This window comes from Rhynchophorus ferrugineus, unplaced genomic scaffold, assembly GCF_030347505.1.
Source record: "Rhynchophorus ferrugineus isolate W39M unplaced genomic scaffold, kcgeb_rfMv2 rfM5, whole genome shotgun sequence".
Classification (NCBI taxonomy): domain Eukaryota; kingdom Metazoa; phylum Arthropoda; class Insecta; order Coleoptera; family Curculionidae; genus Rhynchophorus; species Rhynchophorus ferrugineus.
Window position 1 is genome coordinate 28,154,399 of NW_027472584.1, and position 20,092 is coordinate 28,174,490.

Consider the following 20,092-nt stretch of genomic DNA (forward strand, 5'->3'; position numbering starts at 1 on the left):
TGTTAGAAAATGACTGGATCTGTCGTAGGTTTCGTTCATTTTAAGTAATATTCGTTTTCTCATATCTTTGCTCATTAGTAGGACTACATCGTAAATTTCCGAAAATTAAACACAGATACTTGTAACTGATACTAAATAACAATAATCGAACACGATTACGCCTTAACAAGAATAACCCGAAATAGCTCGATGGTGACACTACAGCGAAATTGACATTAGTACATAAAATGATAAATTTATTAGATAAAATTTGTAGTTACCTGTTTAATCTTTAATAATCTTAGGTTTCTATCTATGGTGTTGATAAGTTAATATTATATGGATTTTTATTTCGGCTAATTAATAATATAGAATGTCGTCTTTATTTATATGCAAAAAAACTACAAACTTTCTAAAGGCACGAGGAATATATCGCACTTACGATATTAATAGCTTCCTTCAAAGAATTTGTCAAATTTATTAAATACATAGCCGCTACTGTATACACATTGTCCTTTTATTTCGCTGCTTTTCTAATGACGTAAAAGCCTCACAAAGGCTAGCTCTTTTTTTTATACATTATTTGTTCGATAGAAACACGATTCTAATTAATCAAATTTAAATTAATTTTAAGCAAATATCACAGGAATGAAAAAGATTTTAATTAAATGAGAATAACGTTTTTAAACAATTTTCATTTCCATACTAACGTTTTAGTTGAATATATTAAGGTTAATATTGAATTTTGATTGATATTAATATTTCCTATAACCTGTTGTGAAACAAATTAATTTCCTAGATGACAATCCAAATCAAGTCTTTCTGTTTTCAGAATAGGTTGTCGATCACTTATATATATGTATATTTTTTCATTTTCTTTTGACTGAACAAATCTGGACTATACGGTGGTAGGAAAAAAGTAATTTGTTCAACCTGACTCAAAATTAATTCCCTTTTTTTGAATATATTTTTTGATGGTCGTATGGTGTCCGTTAAAAACACTTAGTGCAGCTTTGAACACTTTTAAAGGGTTTAATAAAAATCAAACAAGTGACAACCGGTGGAAATATTTATTTGAAATCTCCTTTCACCCTTACAAAGGAGTTATTTTTCACGCGTTCGTAAAAGCCTTTCATGGGGAACGAGTTTTTTCTGTTAGAACTGTAGGCTTTTGAGGAATTCGACTTATACCCCAACTTTTATCTGTAAGAGAATATCTACAGTGGTAGAGAAAAGTTTACGAACATATGAGAGTACTTGCGAAGTTGGCCATGAAAATTGAATAGTGTCATCTAACCTGATATATTTCGCTTTTAATTTTAATCTAACATTTTAAAGTCAATTTATGATTGTTTACAGTTATTTGTATAATTCGCGGAAATATTTACCTTTATTTAATATTTTTTAAAAATATAAATTAGAATATTGTCGAGGATATGGTTTCCATAAGTTATTTTAATAATCGTGGTAATTTTAATAATAAAAGATCAGACCGAGTATTATGAAAAAAAAACTTTTTATGGAATTAAATTGACGAAATTCTCATTACGGATGTGTAACATGTGGTATTAGTCATATATGACGGATATATTTACCAGCTAATATTAAACAATGCATGTGTCCCTATGATCAATGATGATATAACTTTGACGTATTGTGACGCAACAGTTAATTCCTTAAAGATGTTCGATATTTTGTGGTATGATGAATTTTTAGAAATTATAAACATTGATGAACTGTAAATACAGATTGTGACGTTATTTTTTTCCTTAAAATCGTATTATCGTTATGTCTGACATGAATGACAGTGGCATTAAAAATCTGACGGTCAATATTTAACTAATTCGGTTTTTTCTTCGAAATTTTGCGTGTTTAGTAAATTCTATTCGTAAGCTAATATTTGTCTATTCCTTTGCATTAGGGGGTATTTTTTTGTGTTCAATCAATTGTATCTAATGAAAAATTGCCGTATCATCGGTTATAATTGCTTTATGGCTTGCGTGGAACCTAAAAAACACCCTACCCAACTGTTAATGTACTTTCGTAGTAACTTTTTTTATTATACACTGATTATTTCGGGTAGGACGGGAAACTTGTGGGTTATGTTTTAGTACCGTTAACCTCTAGTTGGCGATTTTAACTAGCTGTGTAAACATGATTTACATAAACATACGGATTTTTACATAATTATCAGTATTTTCTTTATTACGACCAACAAATAATATATAAATAACAAAGCTATTAATTGTTGTTATATGTGGAGATTTCGACATGATTTACGTTCAATAACGTAATTAATACAATTAATAATGTAATTGCCGGATATTACAGGTATTTGTGAGACTCATTTCATTTTACAGCTTCAATTTTTTAAATTAGTTTATATAATCATGCGTCATGTCCTAAGATTAGATAACTGTCAACAGCATAGCCCTACATTTTGACTTTTCGAGTCGATCAAAGTTATATTCGAAAACTTTTTTATTAGGTACTGGCATGTATTTTGATCAGCGATATTTATTATGTCGATGGAACAAAGTTTTGTTGTTACTGATTGTTAAAATCCAATGAAAATGTTACTGCAGATGTTTATTGAGGTCAGTTAAACAAATTTCTTGGCGTATTTTTGCGAAAGGAAAGCAATAGCAAGTAATAGGCATTGCAAGAGTTGTGAGAGATACACTGTTGTAACTCAAGCCACATCATCTAAAGATAATACCTAAGATTAGATAACTGTCAACAGCATAGACCTACATTTTGACTATTCGAGTCGATCAACGTTATATTCGAAAACTTTTTTATTACGTACTGGTATGTATTTTGATCAGCGATATTTATTATGTCGATGGAACAAAGTTTTGTTGTTACTGACTGCTAAAATCCAATGAAAATGTTACTGCAGATATTTATTGGCGTCAGTTGAACAAATTTCTTGGCGTATTTTTGCGAAAGGAAAGCAATAGCAAGTAATAGGCATTGCAAGAGTTGTGAGAGATACACTATTGTAACTCAAGCCACATCATCTAAAGATAATACCTAAGATTAGATAACTGTCAACAGCATAGCCTTACATTTTGACTATTCGAGTCGGTCAACGTTATATTCGAAAACTTTTTTATTACGTACTGGTATGTATTTTGATCAGCGATATTTATTATGTCGATGGAACAAAGTTTTGTTGTTACTGACTGCTAAAATCCAATGAAAATGTTACTGCAGATATTTATTGGCGTCAGTTGAACAAATTTCTTGGCGTATTTTTGCGAAAGGAAAGCAATAGCAAGTAATAGGCATTGCAAGAGTTGTGAGAGATACACTATTGTAACTCAAGCCACATCATCTAAAGATAATACCTAAGATTAGATAACTGTCAACAGCATAGCCTTACATTTTGACTATTCGAGTCGGTCAACGTTATATTCGAAAACTTTTTTATTAGGTACTGGCATGTATTTTGATCAGCGATATTTATTATGTCGATGGAACAAAGTTTTGTTGTTACTGATTGTTAAAATCCAATGAAAATGTTACTGCAGATGTTTATTGACGTGAGCTGAAAAAAATTCCTGACGTATTTTTGCAAAAGGAGTTAGCAACAGTGAGGGATACACTGTTGTAACTTAAACCACGTTATCATGGAGGATTTCTATAGATTTCAATTGATTCATTTGAGTTGCATATTATAAGAAAAGCTTTTGTTGTTGGATCAAAGGAACGATAGCATTTGTGTTGTTAAATTGTATAGTATTGTGAAAAAGAGAATTTAGTCAATTATCAACGAATAAGAGGAAAATAATCGAAATTCTCCAAGACAATTAATAATATTTAGTATATTTCAGTAAATGCTGTATTAATAACGATTAATTCATTTAACTTAATCATTCGATTTGTTTTGCTAACGTTGTCTGATTAATGTTAGGCTGAAGACACTTCAGAATCCGTTTCACTATTAAACGTGGCCTTTGAACCACGATCTTGTACCAATCCTGGGATTTTCCTTTTATTGGGACTAATATTTTAGTTGACAGGATCAATAAGGTTAACGGTTTCAATATCTATATTAATGCATTTGATAAAAGTCAATGTGTCATGACCCATATTGACAAATACTGGTCCACGTGCCTTTTCAGTATGTACGTAGATTTGAAAACAGTGCATTTCTTTATATTGTATCGTATATGTAGAAGAGTCGAAGATATTTCTAAATGATTTGACCCTATTAATTGTTCCATTTTGATTAAACAACGAAAATATTACAACTGAGATGTTTAACACAATTGATGTGGTAATTATTCAATGTTTGTCGTTTGCAATTTCATGTATATAACGTCGGTTTGTTCATAAAAGGCCTTAATTGAAGAAAATAACACTGTCAAAGAAAGTGACACAAATCATATAAGTGCAAACATATTTCTCGTCATGCTTATTTAGCTGTAAAAAGTATACATTTTCTTGTTAGAAGTTGTATTTATAACAATGGAACATTACAGATGTAGAAAATATAAATAGGTTGTTCAACAACTTTTGTAGACTTGAGTGTTTGCATGTATTCTGATCATTGTTTACTTTAAAAAGGCATTTACTAAGACATTTTTTAAAATATTGCCTAACCTTGATGTTGAAACAGTTCGAAATGCCATTTCCCCTCCGTTTAGATCTCTTCCATTGCATGTAAACGTCTGGAAACAGTTCATTCATGAACCTGCTAAGACGTTTGTAAGTTTTTAATTGTAATTTTATGTAGAGACACGAAAAAAGATAGGTTATTTTGTTTAACAGTTGTTTACATTGGTACTTCCAATTTCACCAACTATATTGTCAGACTTATTTATCAGATTTAGTTCTTTCTGATAGTTTTCATGTCCTAGAAAATTGCTGGGATAAGTGTTTTGTACTGAAGAGGTTTATATTGAATATTGAAATTATAAAATGATGTTTGTACAATAAATAGAACGACAAATATTATTGTAACATATAACAACATTGTAAGTATTATCAAAATCGTTTATTCCGCTTTTTTATATATATAATAAAGTGGTACCACCTCGTTTTTCCTAAACCAAGGATTATCAACGAATGATTTTTTAAAATCTAATCTATCTTCCTATCTTGCAAAACAATGGAGGCAATAAAATTTATAACAATAACTGTAAACAATGTCATTTTTAATAACGAAATATTTATGGAGCTATTTTCAGTTTATCGACCATAACTTTGTTATTCCTGTACTTTGTTATAATAACATAACATTATATAGTTAGTAGATATATTTAGAGGTGATTTTCATATAATTTTAATTAAGCAAATAAACAAAATTCGATTATGCACCGGAAAGTTATTATGTTTTTTTTTCGTAATAGAACTACACGATTTTCCAAAAAATTTAAAAGTTTATTCAATTATTTAAAAGTATTGGCCATTTGATTCTCTATATCTTGCTCATCTTTCAGGCACTTTATGGATACCATCTCCAAGATACTGTTTGTCCTTTGAGCAAAACCATTCCAAAAAGTGCTGCTGTGGTTAATAGACGGACAGGGCAAGGTTTGGCCAGCATGGCGGGTGCGTTAATATGTCCCATCTAAGTGCTTTCAACGCTTCCTTTCCGCGACTTTTGTCGATCGATGCATGGTTTAAATTGAACATTTGTCGTTGGTAGCAATCACTATTAACTGTTTCACCAGGTTTCACAAGTTGGTAGTACACCACGCCACAATCGTCCGATTTTTCCACGATTTTTTTGCGCTTAGGGATTTCAAAATAAATCCACTTTTCATCACCCGTCACTATTCGATGCAGAAATGACTTCCAATTATACCTTTGAAGCAGCATTTCACAAACAAGTCTTCGATTTTCCACTACCAATAACTCTTGCAGTTTTGCATCATCAAACTTTCTCGGTATACCAGAATTGTCTTGCATATCAAAATCGTCATTTTTTAATTTTTGAAAGCACGCCTCATATTTTTAAGGTTATAGCATGTTCACTGTAATTTTCTACCAGCAAACGATATCTTCAAACGAACGAATAAACGTTCAAACGTAGAATCAAACGAATAAACGAACTTTAATCGGCTTTTTTCTTTTGATTAAAATGCGTGCCGTAAATGCACCGAACTTGACATTTTCAAAGAGGTATAAATCTATCACGGTGTTATTTTCGCAAAATATAACATATATAGATCTGAAACTGTCAATCAAAACATTGCAGACTTCAGCCTAACGACATTTATTAGGAAAACCGGCAATGACTGGTATAAAGCTAATTATTTAAAGTTTTTGGTTACGAAAAACAAAATGTAAAATAAGATTTTAACTTGATAATTGGTGGTTTTTACTTGAAACACGTCAGGATATTTCACAACTATTCGAATAATGACACGGTATTCTTAGTATTGTTGTTATTTATAAAGTAACTCAGAGTAGTATCAATTTTTATATTACTCACAAGAATCTTTCAAAAATCCCCTTACACATATCCAAAGACTATTTCATCGAAGACCGAATATCAAAATAAACACGTAATTAAAATAAAACAAGATTATCAATATAAGTTTTTTTTGTTTATTTCCGAGCTAATCTCTTACGTGCTGTTAAACGGTTTAGTGTTATATTGATAGTTTATAAAAAAGAATATCTTAAATCATCTAAACATGAAATAATATGCGACAGATTTCTTCCGTGTGCTTTTTTAGTTTATTAAAAGGTATTATTTTAATACTCTTGGAAGAAAATGCCAATTTGTATCATGTGGAAATAAATTCAATCGTCTTTAATTAATTCCCATGAGAATAGTTGTTCAAGACTTAGGTTTTTTTATTTTTTAAAATTTATTTACGATATATAAAATAAAATACTAAAGGTTAATATTATTTTCTGAGATTTAGATATTATTGAAGTGTTTGTTACAATAAGATAAACAGTTTTAAATGATTTAATTCTGCTGTGGTCATGATTTAATAATGATATCTTTAGTTAATCTAATCTTATACCAAAAAGACCTGAAATAGTGCGAACTTACATTTACATATTAACATATTACATATTAATAAACACTGAAATTTTAATTCTGCGATTTAATAGGGTTCAGTTTTGTATAAATGGTAAGAATTTCATAACTATATTTCTTTTATTTTAAATTATTATATATAATACAAAATATCATTTTCAGGATTACGAGCATCGAGCATTGAGAAATAAGATTATATTATTTTAAGGTATAATTAAAATTGCAATTGCGCTTTTAAAATGAACTTGAAGTTTTGTATGAACGCTGATAACAAACGTTGAGTTAAAATTTTAGTTTTGTATTAAATAAACTGTGTGTTTTTTTTTTCGATTATTTACGCGAATAATGAGGTAGTTTGTCTTATGTATCTTAGATAACATAAAAACTGTAATATAATTGCATTGTTTGATATTTAATACCGTTGATAAGGAATGCTTTATCGTTTCGAATATTTTATTTTATTTGGATTCTGTTAAAAGAAACAGCGTTAGGTAAGAGGCGTGTAATCGTTGTAGTATAACCATATTTTCGTCAACGAACATCAATTTATATCATAAGGAAACAAATTCAATCAGCTTTAATGAATTCCTGCGAGAATGTTACTCAAGGCTAGCTTTTTCCTCGTCGATAACCTTCATATATATTTTTTCCATTGGTCTTCTTCTTCTTGTTGTTCTGGGAATATCGGCATATCGCTTCAAACTTCGTATCTTTACGTAAAAACGTAGAACTTCGGAGGTTGGCAATCGGTAGCGTCCTCTATTAAACCTCTTTCGTATCCCTGTAAACCCAGCTTTGTTATTCCTCGTTTCATCCCATTTGCCGTCGACAATAGTTGGGATGTAAGTGACCATAAGTTTAATCAAGCTATATAGTGTCTAAATTTAGGCCAAATAAGGATTATTACCTAATCCACAATAATATAAAGGATGTTTATATTATCAAAATTCTTTCGAAATATCTACTTTATCGAATATTAGAGCAAAAAGTCTAAAAATAATTTATATAATTCAAAATTGTATCCATTTAATAGTGTAGAAATAGAAAATAGTGTTTTCTTTCTCATATATCTATTAATGTTTACGAAATATACTATTTATTTTCTTGTATTTGTTAGTAGTTAGTGACCATAAGTTCAATCAAACTATATAGTATCCAAATTTAGGGCAAATAAGGATTATTACCTAATCCACAATAATATAAAGGATGTTTATATTATCAAAATTCTTTCGCAATATCTACTTTATCGAATATTAGAGCAAAAAGTCTAAAAATAATTTATATAATTCAAAATTGTATCCATTTAATAGTGTAGAAATAGAAAATAGTGCTTTCTTTCTCATATATCTATTAATGTTTACGAAATATACTATTTATTTTCTTGTATTTGTTAGTAGTTAGTGACCATAAGTTCAATCAAACTATATAGTATCCAAATTTAGGGCAAATAAGGATTATTACCTAATCCACAATAATATAAAGGATGTTTATATTATCAAAATTCTTTCGAAATATCTACTTTATCGAATATTAGAGCAAAAAGTCTAAAAATAATTTATATAATTCAAAATTGTATCCATTTAATAGTGTAGAAATAGAAAATAGTGTTTTCTTTCTCATATATCTATTAATGTTTACGAAATATACTATTTATTTTCTTGTATTTGTTAATAGTTAGTGACCATAAGTTCAATCAAACTATATAGTATCCAAATTTAGGGCAAATAAGGATTATTACCTAATCCACAATAATATAAAGGATGTTTATATTATCAAAATTCTTTCGAAATATCTACTTTATCGAATATTAGAGCAAAAAGTGTAAAAATAATTTATATAATTCAAAATTGTATCCGTTTAATAGTGTAGAAATAGAAAATAGTGTTTTCTTTCTCATATATCTATTAATGTTTACTAAATATACTATTTATTTTCTTGTATTTGTTAATAGTTAGTGACCATAAGTTCAATCAAACTATATAGTATCCAAATTTAGGGCAAATAAGGATTATTACCTAATCCACAATAATATAAAGGATGTTTATATTATCAAAATTCTTTCGAAATATCTACTTTATCGAATATTAGAGCAAAAAGTGTAAAAATAATTTATATAATTCAAAATTGTATCCGTTTAATAGTGTAGAAATAGAAAATAGTGTTTTCTTTCTCATATATCTGTTAATGTTTACGAAATATACTATTTATTTTCTTGTATTTGTTAGTAGTTAGTGACCATAAGTTCAATCAAACTATATAGTATCCAAATTTAGGGCAAATAAGGATTATTACCTAATCCACAATAATATAAAGGATGTTTATATTATCAAAATTCTTTCGCAATATCTACTTTATCGAATATTAGAGCAAAAAAATCTAAAAATAATTTATATAATTCAAAATTGTATCCGTTTAATAGTGTAGAAATAGAAAATAGTGTTTTCTTTCTCATATATCTGTTAATGTTTACGAAATATACTATTTATTTTCTTGTATTTGTTAGTAGTTAGTGACCATAAGTTCAATCAAACTATATAGTATTCAAATTTAGGGCAACTAAGTATCTAATCCATAATAACATGATGAATGTTTATCCTATCAAAAATTTTTTCGGTAATATATTTCAATTGTGTTTATTATTTCGAACAACCCAGTCATTGTGCTTAATGTACATTTACGCCACTAAATCAAAATATTGGTGTTGTTGTTGTTGTTCTTTATAATATTGCCTCTTTTATCATATAAATTACAAATCAAACTGATAAAAACAACGAATTTTATACTAGTTTGGTATTCTACGGGCATACATTTTCACATTATCTATTAAGTTTAGTTGCTCTAAACCACAGACATGTTTTGGGGTATTAGGATATTATTTGAATTCATGAAATTAAGCATTGACCCTAGGTAATATTGTAGTCGATATGCTCTGCTTCAATACACTATTTATGCTTGACTGTACATTGTATTAGTTAATTGTTAATTAATACAGTCATAGACGTCATTTTATGTGTCATCAATATGTAATACTGTTTCAGCTGGTTTATTTTTAAATAAAAATTACCAACTGATCTCATTTTTACTGTATATGGGGTGATAACTTTCTATGGATAATTTCACCTGTCATTAGGTAGATAATACAAGTAATTTTGTTTTGATATTTCTGACAGCATATTTTTTTATTGGTCTTCTAGAACGTCAACAATCTGCCCGTGGGCAATAAGTATTATTATATAATTTCCGTTATATAATATAACCATCCTGACATGTAGAAGATCACTTCAGTAACTGATCTACTTTACAACTTATAATCTAAATCTTATTCTAGATACTATTCTAACTTATTTTAAAGTCTATCCTAACTTATTCTCAAAATTATTCTAGCTTATTCTAGAGATTACTAAATCTCACTCTATGTGTCTATTAATCAGTGCGTATGGCAGTTTGCGTTTGAGCCTACGCACTTCACTGTCATCGCGCACATTTAACACACTATTAGTCTTTCAGAGTACTTCGCACTAACACTCCGAATCACACTCGTTATGGGTTCTATGGGGATATCGCGCTGAATCAGTTTGTTGGACACGTAATATGGGTCATCGACGATGACTCACAACACTTTATTTTATAACCTCTGGAGGATATCTATGTTAGATTTGCTAGTAGTACGCCACAGTTCAATACCATAGGTACAAATGGGCCTAAGTATTGACTTATACAGCAAAACCTTGTTGTCTAATGATAATTTAGATTTACGCCCTATCAGCCAGGACATTTGGTTTAGTTTAAGCCCAAGCTGTTTGCGTTTTGTCACTATATATTTTTTCCATGTCAAACGTCGATCGAAATGCATTCCCAGATATTTAACGTTATCTGCTTGCGGAAGTTCATAATTATTCAATTTTACTGACGGACATGTTCTTTTACAAAGGGTGAATGGCACATGGGTAGATTTTGTCTCATTTGCTTTGATACGTTACGTTTTAAACCACAATTTGAATTTGTTTAGATGAAGTTGGAGGTTTCTTGTGGCTAATATTGGATCCTCGTGTGATGATAAAACCGCTGTATCGTCAGCATATGTTGCAACAGTAGTGCTTCTTGAGCTCGGTAGATCAGTTGTATACAATAGATATAACAATAGGCCAAGAGCACTGCCCTGCGGAACACCCGAATATATTGGGTGTAGGTCAGTGTATTCGTCACCCTGTTTGACAATAAAATGTCTGTCTGTGAGGTACGATTTCAGCTGTTGAAAGTGCGTATGGGGTAAAAGCATCTTCAATTTAACATGCAGTCCACTGTGACAGCATATTTAACGTCAAAGGGAAAATGGCGAGTTAATCGTGTTGACTATGTCTATATATTAGGTGCTTACATCTATTTTAATCAATCATTAATGGAAGGGTTAAAGCAATCTAACCTAACTTTTAAATTCGGTCGTTTTAACATTTCTCTATATAATTTTCTTAGAAATACTTAAATTTAAGTTTTAGTTTAAGATTTTTAACGATTTAATTCATCATCATGTTTGATTTTAAGTGGCTATAATTTTAACTAAACCGTACACAGTCGAGTTTTATATCGAAATTCGAATAATTAACAGGAAGCCCATAATCTACGGAATAGAACTAACGGCTAAAACGATATATTTTTTCTTGTTAATACTTCTGCGGTATTCATATCGTTACATCATATAAGTGATGTTTTTTTTTGTTTTAATTTGGATTTATCTAAATACAGAACAATGAAAATGATAAATGCAAGTGTGCCATGACCTGAATCTATTTGGAAATTAAATTACAAATATTGTGTTTCGTATGTCTTGTCACGTTTTCGGTCATAAATATGAAGTTTCTGACTAATTTGTATATTAAATATTAATGATATTCGTATAGGCACTAAAAATCTACCATTGAAATGGATTTTTTAGGCGTTTTGATTTATTATTGCGGATTATAAGCGAGGTCAGATCAGGTGAATATGTTGTCGGAGGTAATTTCATTCAGTTCTCTCATTCATGTAAGTTTTATGTGACCATGAAGCTTACGTTGAATAACATGAAATCTTAATGCTATTACTTGTTGTACTCAATTCGTATCACTAAAATACCCCATAACATCACTTAAGATACCAGAAGTCGAATTAGTCGCTTATGAAGACCAGAAGTCGCGAAGATTGAGAAACAAAAGCAAATAAAAAAATATTTTGTTCTCTCTCTCTCTCTCTCTATATATATATATATATATATATATATATATTTCTTGTCAATATACAAGGTGTGTTCAAATACCAACGGTTTTTTGTTTTACGCCAGCATGTTTAGAAACTATCTAAACCCCATCTTTTTTGTCAGCTGCTGAATGAAAATAAACGTGTTTTGGTGTTTTTGGCGACTTCACTATTACAGCCATTTGATAGTGTAAAAATAGATAATATTATTTATTTTATATGTTAACGCAGTATAAAATAAAAACCTTGTTTATTTTTGATAATAATGATTACACAAATAATTATATCTGCTGAACTATCATAAATATTGAAATGTTGATTACACTCCAAGATAGAGCTCAAAATTAACTATACATAGAAGTAATTTCATAGCGATATCTCGTCTTCATCGATTTTTTTAGGAAAACGTCTGGAAACTGTAAAAAATGAGAAATTTTCATGACTATATATATGGAAAAAGTGTCAAGTTTTTTTAGATCTCGGAATGGCTTCAACATTCACAACTCTACCTATTTGATAGCGTAAGAATATATATATATATATATATATATATATATATATATATATATATATATATATATATATATATATATATATATATATATATATATATATATTCTATTTTCAATATATATATATATTCTATTTTCAATATATATATATATATATATATATATATATATATATATTGATGATTTTATTGCGATATCTCACCTTCATTATATATTATAGCAAGAAGAAATCTGAAAATAACATTTTAGCAATACTCATAAAACCAAATACAATTTCACAAATAATTATTGAATATTTATAGTTAAATATAGAATATATTAAAATATCCCGTTATTTTTTGAACGCTCGTTGTAAGTGTTTCAGATGTATTATCATCAGTTCACTATGATCGATCACAAGCGAAATGAAATAAACTTGTCACCGTAAAGCCGTGTAGCTATAGAAATCGGCAACGAATCTGTTTTATTGTGTTTTGTCGAATTAGTCTCGATTTTTTTCTTCTTTATTTGACCGACACAAAAGATTACTGTCTTGATATTGTCGGTGTAATAAAAGTCGTCTATGTTGGGTAGGCAGGTAGGGCTCTGACATAATTAAAAATGTTAAGCCGAAAAATGTAAATAATTGGTTATATTTCCTGGTGGAAGATGAGATATTTAAAGAGGTTGGAGCTTTAGGCGTGCGCAAACCAGCAAAAACATAAACGCGCGGTATTTTAAAGCAGTCCACAGTCGTTCTGCTATCGCTGAGTTGAATGTTCGTGTTGCAGTCGGAATTATCTGAAATATTACGCGCTGTATTATTGTATTATTATATTTTATCTGAGCATCGTTTTTTTTTATACATACAATATTCGTCACCTTTGTTTTCTCCTTTCGTATACTGAATGAACTGATATCAGATGCTTCAGGAAGTGGAAACAAGCGATTATAAAAAAGTTCTCATACATTTGCCGGGACTTGTTTTTGCAGTAAGTTTTGTGCCAACTTTCTGTGTTTAATCATCGTTACAACATGAGTACTGTAAGTTGATTTATCCGACCGTTTTTTTTCTAAATCTATTTAAACTTCTTCATATATTTCAAACGTCATGATATTTTTTTTTTGAAAAAAAATTGTAATAACCAATTTTAATTCTTTGAAGTCAAAACATTAAAATTAGAAAGCATTTCCATTAATGGGATTTACTGTTTATTATTTTATTTGTTTATTAGTTTATTTGTTATTTCGAAAAGATTTTTTTTAGATCTATTTATGTCGATATAAATAAATTCGTTAAAATACGTAACTGATATGCACATTTTGGTATAGTAGAATAGATGATGGCAAAGGTTTATCAGCAACAGACAGAAAATGTAAATGTTGTATAAATTTGGGATTAGAGGGGATTTCGTTTGGGATCATGAAACCCTGAAAAAATATTCATGGGAAGCGGAAATATCTTGCCACTAAGAGCTTTTAAATTGCACGATTTTCTCTCAAAATTATCTCGCAAAATTGAAACGTCTTTTTTCTTAATTGAATATGTACTGATAATGTGTTTAGATAAAAAATAATACTTTTCGCTTCTCGATAACTGTCAGGTAAACAAATAGTCAACTAAACATTCCTAATTATTCGAAATATACGAACCATGATCTCATTTCATCGCTAATCGCGTTTACTTTTATCTAATCGTTATGTCTTAGTATTAGCAAGGTTTAGAATGATTTAATATTTCAATTCGATGAATTAATATCTATTTTTTTGTTTGTTTCAGAGTGAAGACACTTTTTATAAGCTCAAATCGTAATATTAGCTAGGATTTAAGACACATTGGAATTGATTTAGTTTAAGCTAATATATCAGGACCTAAACACAAACCAAAACTGGCATACACATACATTTTCAAACAATAAGACTGATCTGATTCGGAAGCGAAAGAAGATAGGCAAAACGCTTTACATTGGCGTTATATGACGATGAAATTTTATTTAATTGTTTGTGTTTTCACTGTTGTTGTTAGTTGTATTCGTTATGCTCACACACATTATACGCAACAATGGGCTGTGCATATACCAGGTGGTTCAAAAGCTGCTGATCAAGTGGCTTTAGATCACGGATTTATCAATCATGGACTGGTAAGTTTCTTTTTTTCTTCTCATTTTTATGTTTATAGGTTACTTTTAAACAAACACGATTATTTAGTTTTTTTTTTGTGTTTAAATAACGCGGAAGTATTTGGATGTTGCATACATCAAGTATTTTAATAGGTAAAAAAAACTGGGCTTCGAATGAATTAACACGTAATATTTTATATACCAAATTTGAATATTTTCTCGAATCGGACTTGATTGTTATTCATATCTACGCAAATCGAAAATCAATGGTTAATGCGGGTTGCATAATATGCGTCATTGTGAATAATATATGGAATAATTGTTTTATAGCTTGGTTATAACCTCACCACACCACATATTATGTTAATTAAGATTATTTTTCGTACTGAAATACTCATTGTTTTAATTTGAGTTTATAAACGTGACCGTTCTCAAATTAAACAAAATATTGTTATACTTATGGCTTTTATATCAGTCTTTTCATTTCCACTGTGATAACATCAAAAGCTCATCGTTTTTCATTTTCGTACAGCAATATTTTTTGTGTCAAACACTAAAATAACATTACGCTACATTCAGTAATACTTTAATAATATCAGAAATTTTATTATCTCCAATTGGATGTACTAGAAATTTAATATTTTAAGGGTGGATACGATGACAAAAGAATCCAAAGATGGCGTTATAACCATTTTCATAGTTTGGAGCTAATAATAAAATTTGATGTTTCAGTCTCCAGCATTGGATTTCTGTCAGAGGCTGACTGTAATTACCTACAAAGTTGAATGTTCCATACCACCCCCGTTTTATGCCGGTAAAGAGAGCAAAAATGGGGGGACTTTCCCTAGCGTTATTGCCATTTATTACATCACTCTCTTGGATTAGTGGACTTCCCGTATTTTCACAGACCACCTGGTTTGATTCGTTTTTTTTCTATCGGGATATATTGAATTGATCGCACAATGCAAGACGTACTAAAAGTAATTTTTTATATTGAGGAGGGTACATCAAATATATTATCATCAATTTCTTTAATGTATTAATAGGTTGTTCTCGAATGTTTTTTTATATAGTTCTATATTTCTCTATAATTTCTATCATTTGAGACATTCCTTACAACTCTTCAAAAAATTGGCATTAAATTAAACTGTATGGTGCCAGATTTGTTTGCTTCTAAATAATTACAGTTATTCCTTTTGTTATACCTCCAATTCTTATGTTATAACTTCAAGTATTTTCGAATATTGAATGAACCTTGACTGATGAATCTCAGAGTGAAGCTGGAAATTAGAATTTGACTCGTAAATTGACATTTCCAATCCAAAACAACAGAGCTACGCTGTTTTGTAACATATTTGTTTAATTTTTACGTTTCTTACTGAATAGACATCGAAAATTAATTAAATTAAATCGAAGACAAAATTTGTTCAAGTTATTTTCAACAACAACAAGAACAAGACGGTTTTTATCTATATTTGGAGATATTTCTTTATTGAAAATTGTGATAAAATACAGTTTATTGTTTTTTTTTCAAGTGACCTATTTTATTTCAGACCAGCAAAGTCTAGGAAGCTTTTGTCGTATTTTATCGGTGGTGAAGCTTTGAGATAACGGTTTTCTCAGTTTCGTTTTGTTTTAAGCACCCTAAGGATTTAATCGTTTTTTAATTATCAACTTGTTTTGTTGATTTATCTAGATGAGCGGAAAAGGGCGAAAACTAAATATATTTGACATTTTATTAGAAAATCGTCGACGACATTTCGAAATATTCATCTGATATTCGTGCTAGTGCCAGATATTTTGAAATGTCTTTAATGAACGAAAATCAAATAACGTAAAATATATTTATATGGAGCTGGAGAGCTCGGATAAGATCGGATATATTCTGAAGGGTATTTTACATTGATATGCGATCGTCATAGTATAAAACTAAGGGGTTAAAGGTGATTGATCTTCGTCTGATAGCCGTGGTTTAGATCTAGTTATTGAACAGAATTGAATGGTGACGTATCTACGATCTGTTTATCATTTTTTTCAAGATTAATGCCCGTCGATTTTTGTAATTGTTTCATTGTTTCATTTAATTATATTCAGGAAACAACGTCATGAATTATAAGACGTCTCATTTTTTCCACAACAAACAATCAGAAATTAAATATGCAATCGTTACAGGTTTTTTTCATTAGATGCTTTATTTGATTAAAATATTGGTTTATTTACGTAAATCACCAATATAGTTTTTTATAATACTATTTAGTATATAGATCAAAATCGATAGGAGCTTGATCAGGTGAATACGGTGGTTATTCAGTGGTGTTTTATTAAGTTTTTGGACAGAAAACGCCGATTTTCTTTTCTTAAAAGGTTTACGTGCGAGAGTTTTCGACGAGAGTATTAGGTGGTTTTAATTAATGTCTGTATAATGACTTTTTAACATATATTACTACTTTAGGCATGTTTTCCCTAAGTACCGTAACATTGTTATCATGTTTACTGATACAACCAAGGCTTTGAAATGTAGTAGGAATTATTTTCGGTTGATACAACATTATGAATGATTCCAATGTTTGTAAATATAAATATCGTAATGGTATTGAGCGTTAACGAGATTATTTAGTAAACGTGTTTACGCTAAACCTACAAAAATATTCTTGGTATTTTTTTAATCATAATACACGAGTTAACAGTTCCAACAATATAAACTGGTTTTTTTTTTTCGTTAGTGGAAGACCTCTCACTTTTATTTTATATCTCTCTGTGTGTGTGTTGCTTTTTTTTCTTATATATTTTTGAACTGGTTATTAAAACATTCTGAAGAATAATAAAACTATTTTTTTACGAACAGCTAACCGCATATTTTTAACTTCGACTATGTAGTTGTCGAACGAAACTGTTCACTACATAATAATTATTTCGGTTAACATTGTTAACAAGACCGATTTTCTAAAAATAAGATTTACGAATCCAGTAATACGAGAAACAACTTTTTCTATTATGATTTTGGTAGTTATTTATGATTTCCCCTAGACCTCATACTGTGATTCTTCTGGATTTTAATTTTTTTGAGATTTTTTTTATTCGAAGGATAATGTTATGTTTTGTCACTTTATCGCTAATTTCTACGAAAATTTGTTAATACGTGTTTTACATTAACATCAAAACAACACTATATTTTGTTATAATACTTAAAAAATCAACAAGAAAATGTTTTTTTCCTATTACTGAACCTGTCAAAATAACAGGAGGGTATCGTTGTAAACAAACCTCTTGTACTTTACACTCAAAACTAATTAAATATCGTTCAGACGAAGCAGCCTTAAAATTAATTATCTAAGAAGGAAATGACGCCACCTGTCGGCGAATTAATAAAGTAGATGCAAATCGCCAAGAATGGCTTAGACATTTTTCATAGAATTTTCTGTGCTAATGGGACTGTTCGCGATTCGATTTCCACACATTTCCATTTTCAGTTTATCTATTGAAGGGATTCGTCACGTCATCTTAGGTCGGATTGCGTTCGATTTCCCTTCGAATTAAAATATTTCGAAATTTAAATATTAATTAATAACGACGTGACGTCACATCAAAAGTTTATTAATTGTTATATCGATGGAAAACGTACTTCGTAATCATGTTCAGTGTATTGTTTACGTTTGGAGTTAATAGCATTAAGGGCGAATATCTTCCAAAACTCGCGACTCTGGTCAAAGGAAACGAATTAACCCTTTATCCCAAGTTGGGGGGTTATTTTGGATAAGGGTTAGTTTCAGAGTTATTCCTTAAACTTCGAAGATAATTTAAGCTTACCTGGTACACTTTGAACCAACTTTTGGCGAATATATTTTTCAATCCTCGTGGCTTCTAGTAATACGAAGTTGATTATAAAATTAAGAGATATGTGTACATAATTGTAGCCAAGAAATAAAAAGATTGGATTTCAATAAAATATTTTATTTAACTATTTAATATTTTATTAAGTCGTCTCTTCTCTTGCGATAATGAGTTCTTGGAAAATTGTGCTTTAATTACCCCCCCAATCATTTTCAATCTCACTGATCATAGTTCGTTATTGGTTTTTGTCAAATTTTTAATTGCTGTTATTTATGTCTCATTAACAAGATATCCACGTAAAATAGCGTGAAAATAACGACTCCTTTTTTCGAATTTAATTTAATTTAGTCCTCTTTGGAAATAAAAATGCCCAGGAAAAATTGTCTCACTTTTTTTTTCGTCAGCTTGTAATAATACGAAGTTGATTATAAAATTAAGAGATATGTGCATAATTGTAGCCAAGAAATAAAAAGATTGGATTTCAATAAAATATTTTATTTAACTATTTAATATTTTATTAAGTCGTCTCTTCTCTTGCGATAATGAGTTCTTGGAAAATTGTGCTTTAATTACCCCCCCAATCATTTTCAATCTCACTGATCATAGTTCGTTATTGGTTTTTGTCAAATTTTTAATTGCTGTTATTTATGTCTCATTAACAAGATATCCACGTAAAATAGCGTGAAAATAACGACTCCTTTTTTCGAATTTAATTTAATTTAGTCCTCTTTGGAAATAAAAATGCCCAGGAAAAATTGTCTCACTTTTTTTTCGTCAGCTTGTAATAATACGAAGCTGATTATAAAATTAAGAGATATGTGTACATAATTGTAACCAAGAAATAAAAAGATTGGATTTCAATAAAATATTTTATTTAACTATTTAATATTTTATTAAGTCGTCTCTTCTCTTGCGATGAGTTCTTGGAAAATTGTGGTTTAATTACCCACCCAATCATTTTCAATCTCACTGATCATAGTTCGTTATTGGTTTTTGTCAAATTTTTAATTGCTGTTATTTATGTCTCATTAACAAGATATCCACGTAAAATAGCGTGAAAATAACGACTCCTTTTTTCGAATTTAATTTAATTTAGTCCTCTTTGGAAATAAAAATGCCCAGGAAAAATTGTCTCACTTTTTTTTTCGTCAGCTTGTAATAATACGAAGTTGATTATAAAATTAAGAGATATGTGTACATAATTGTAGCCAAGAAATAAAAAGATTGGATTTCAATAAAATATTTTATTTAACTATTTAATATTTTGTTAAGTCGTCTCTTCTCTTGCGATAATGAGTTCTTGGAAAATTGTGGTTTAATTACCCACCCAATCATTTTCAATCTCACTGATCATAGTTCGTTATTGGTTTTTGTCAAATTTTTAATTGCTGTTATTTATGTCTCATTAACAAGATATCCACGTAAAATAG

At 29.4% G+C, this 20,092-nt stretch overlaps 1 protein-coding gene across 3 annotated transcripts in view; it reads left to right on the forward strand.

Annotated features, from left to right (window-relative positions):
* The window catches only part of LOC143197135 (furin-like protease 1), an 84,556-nt gene that overhangs the window by 14,689 nt on the left and 49,775 nt on the right, over nt 1-20,092 (forward strand). Inside the window, exons 1-2 of one of the 3 annotated variants that reach the window (XM_076405339.1) lie at nt 13,457-13,703; nt 14,492-14,852. In XM_076405339.1, coding sequence (XP_076261454.1) covers nt 14,688-14,852 — 165 coding nt within the window. In that variant the 5' untranslated portion in view covers nt 13,457-13,703; nt 14,492-14,687. Of the gene's footprint in view, nt 1-13,456; nt 13,756-14,491; nt 14,853-20,092 lie in introns of those variants that run through there. The other 2 variants (XM_076405338.1, XM_076405337.1) reach the window with 2 other exon arrangements.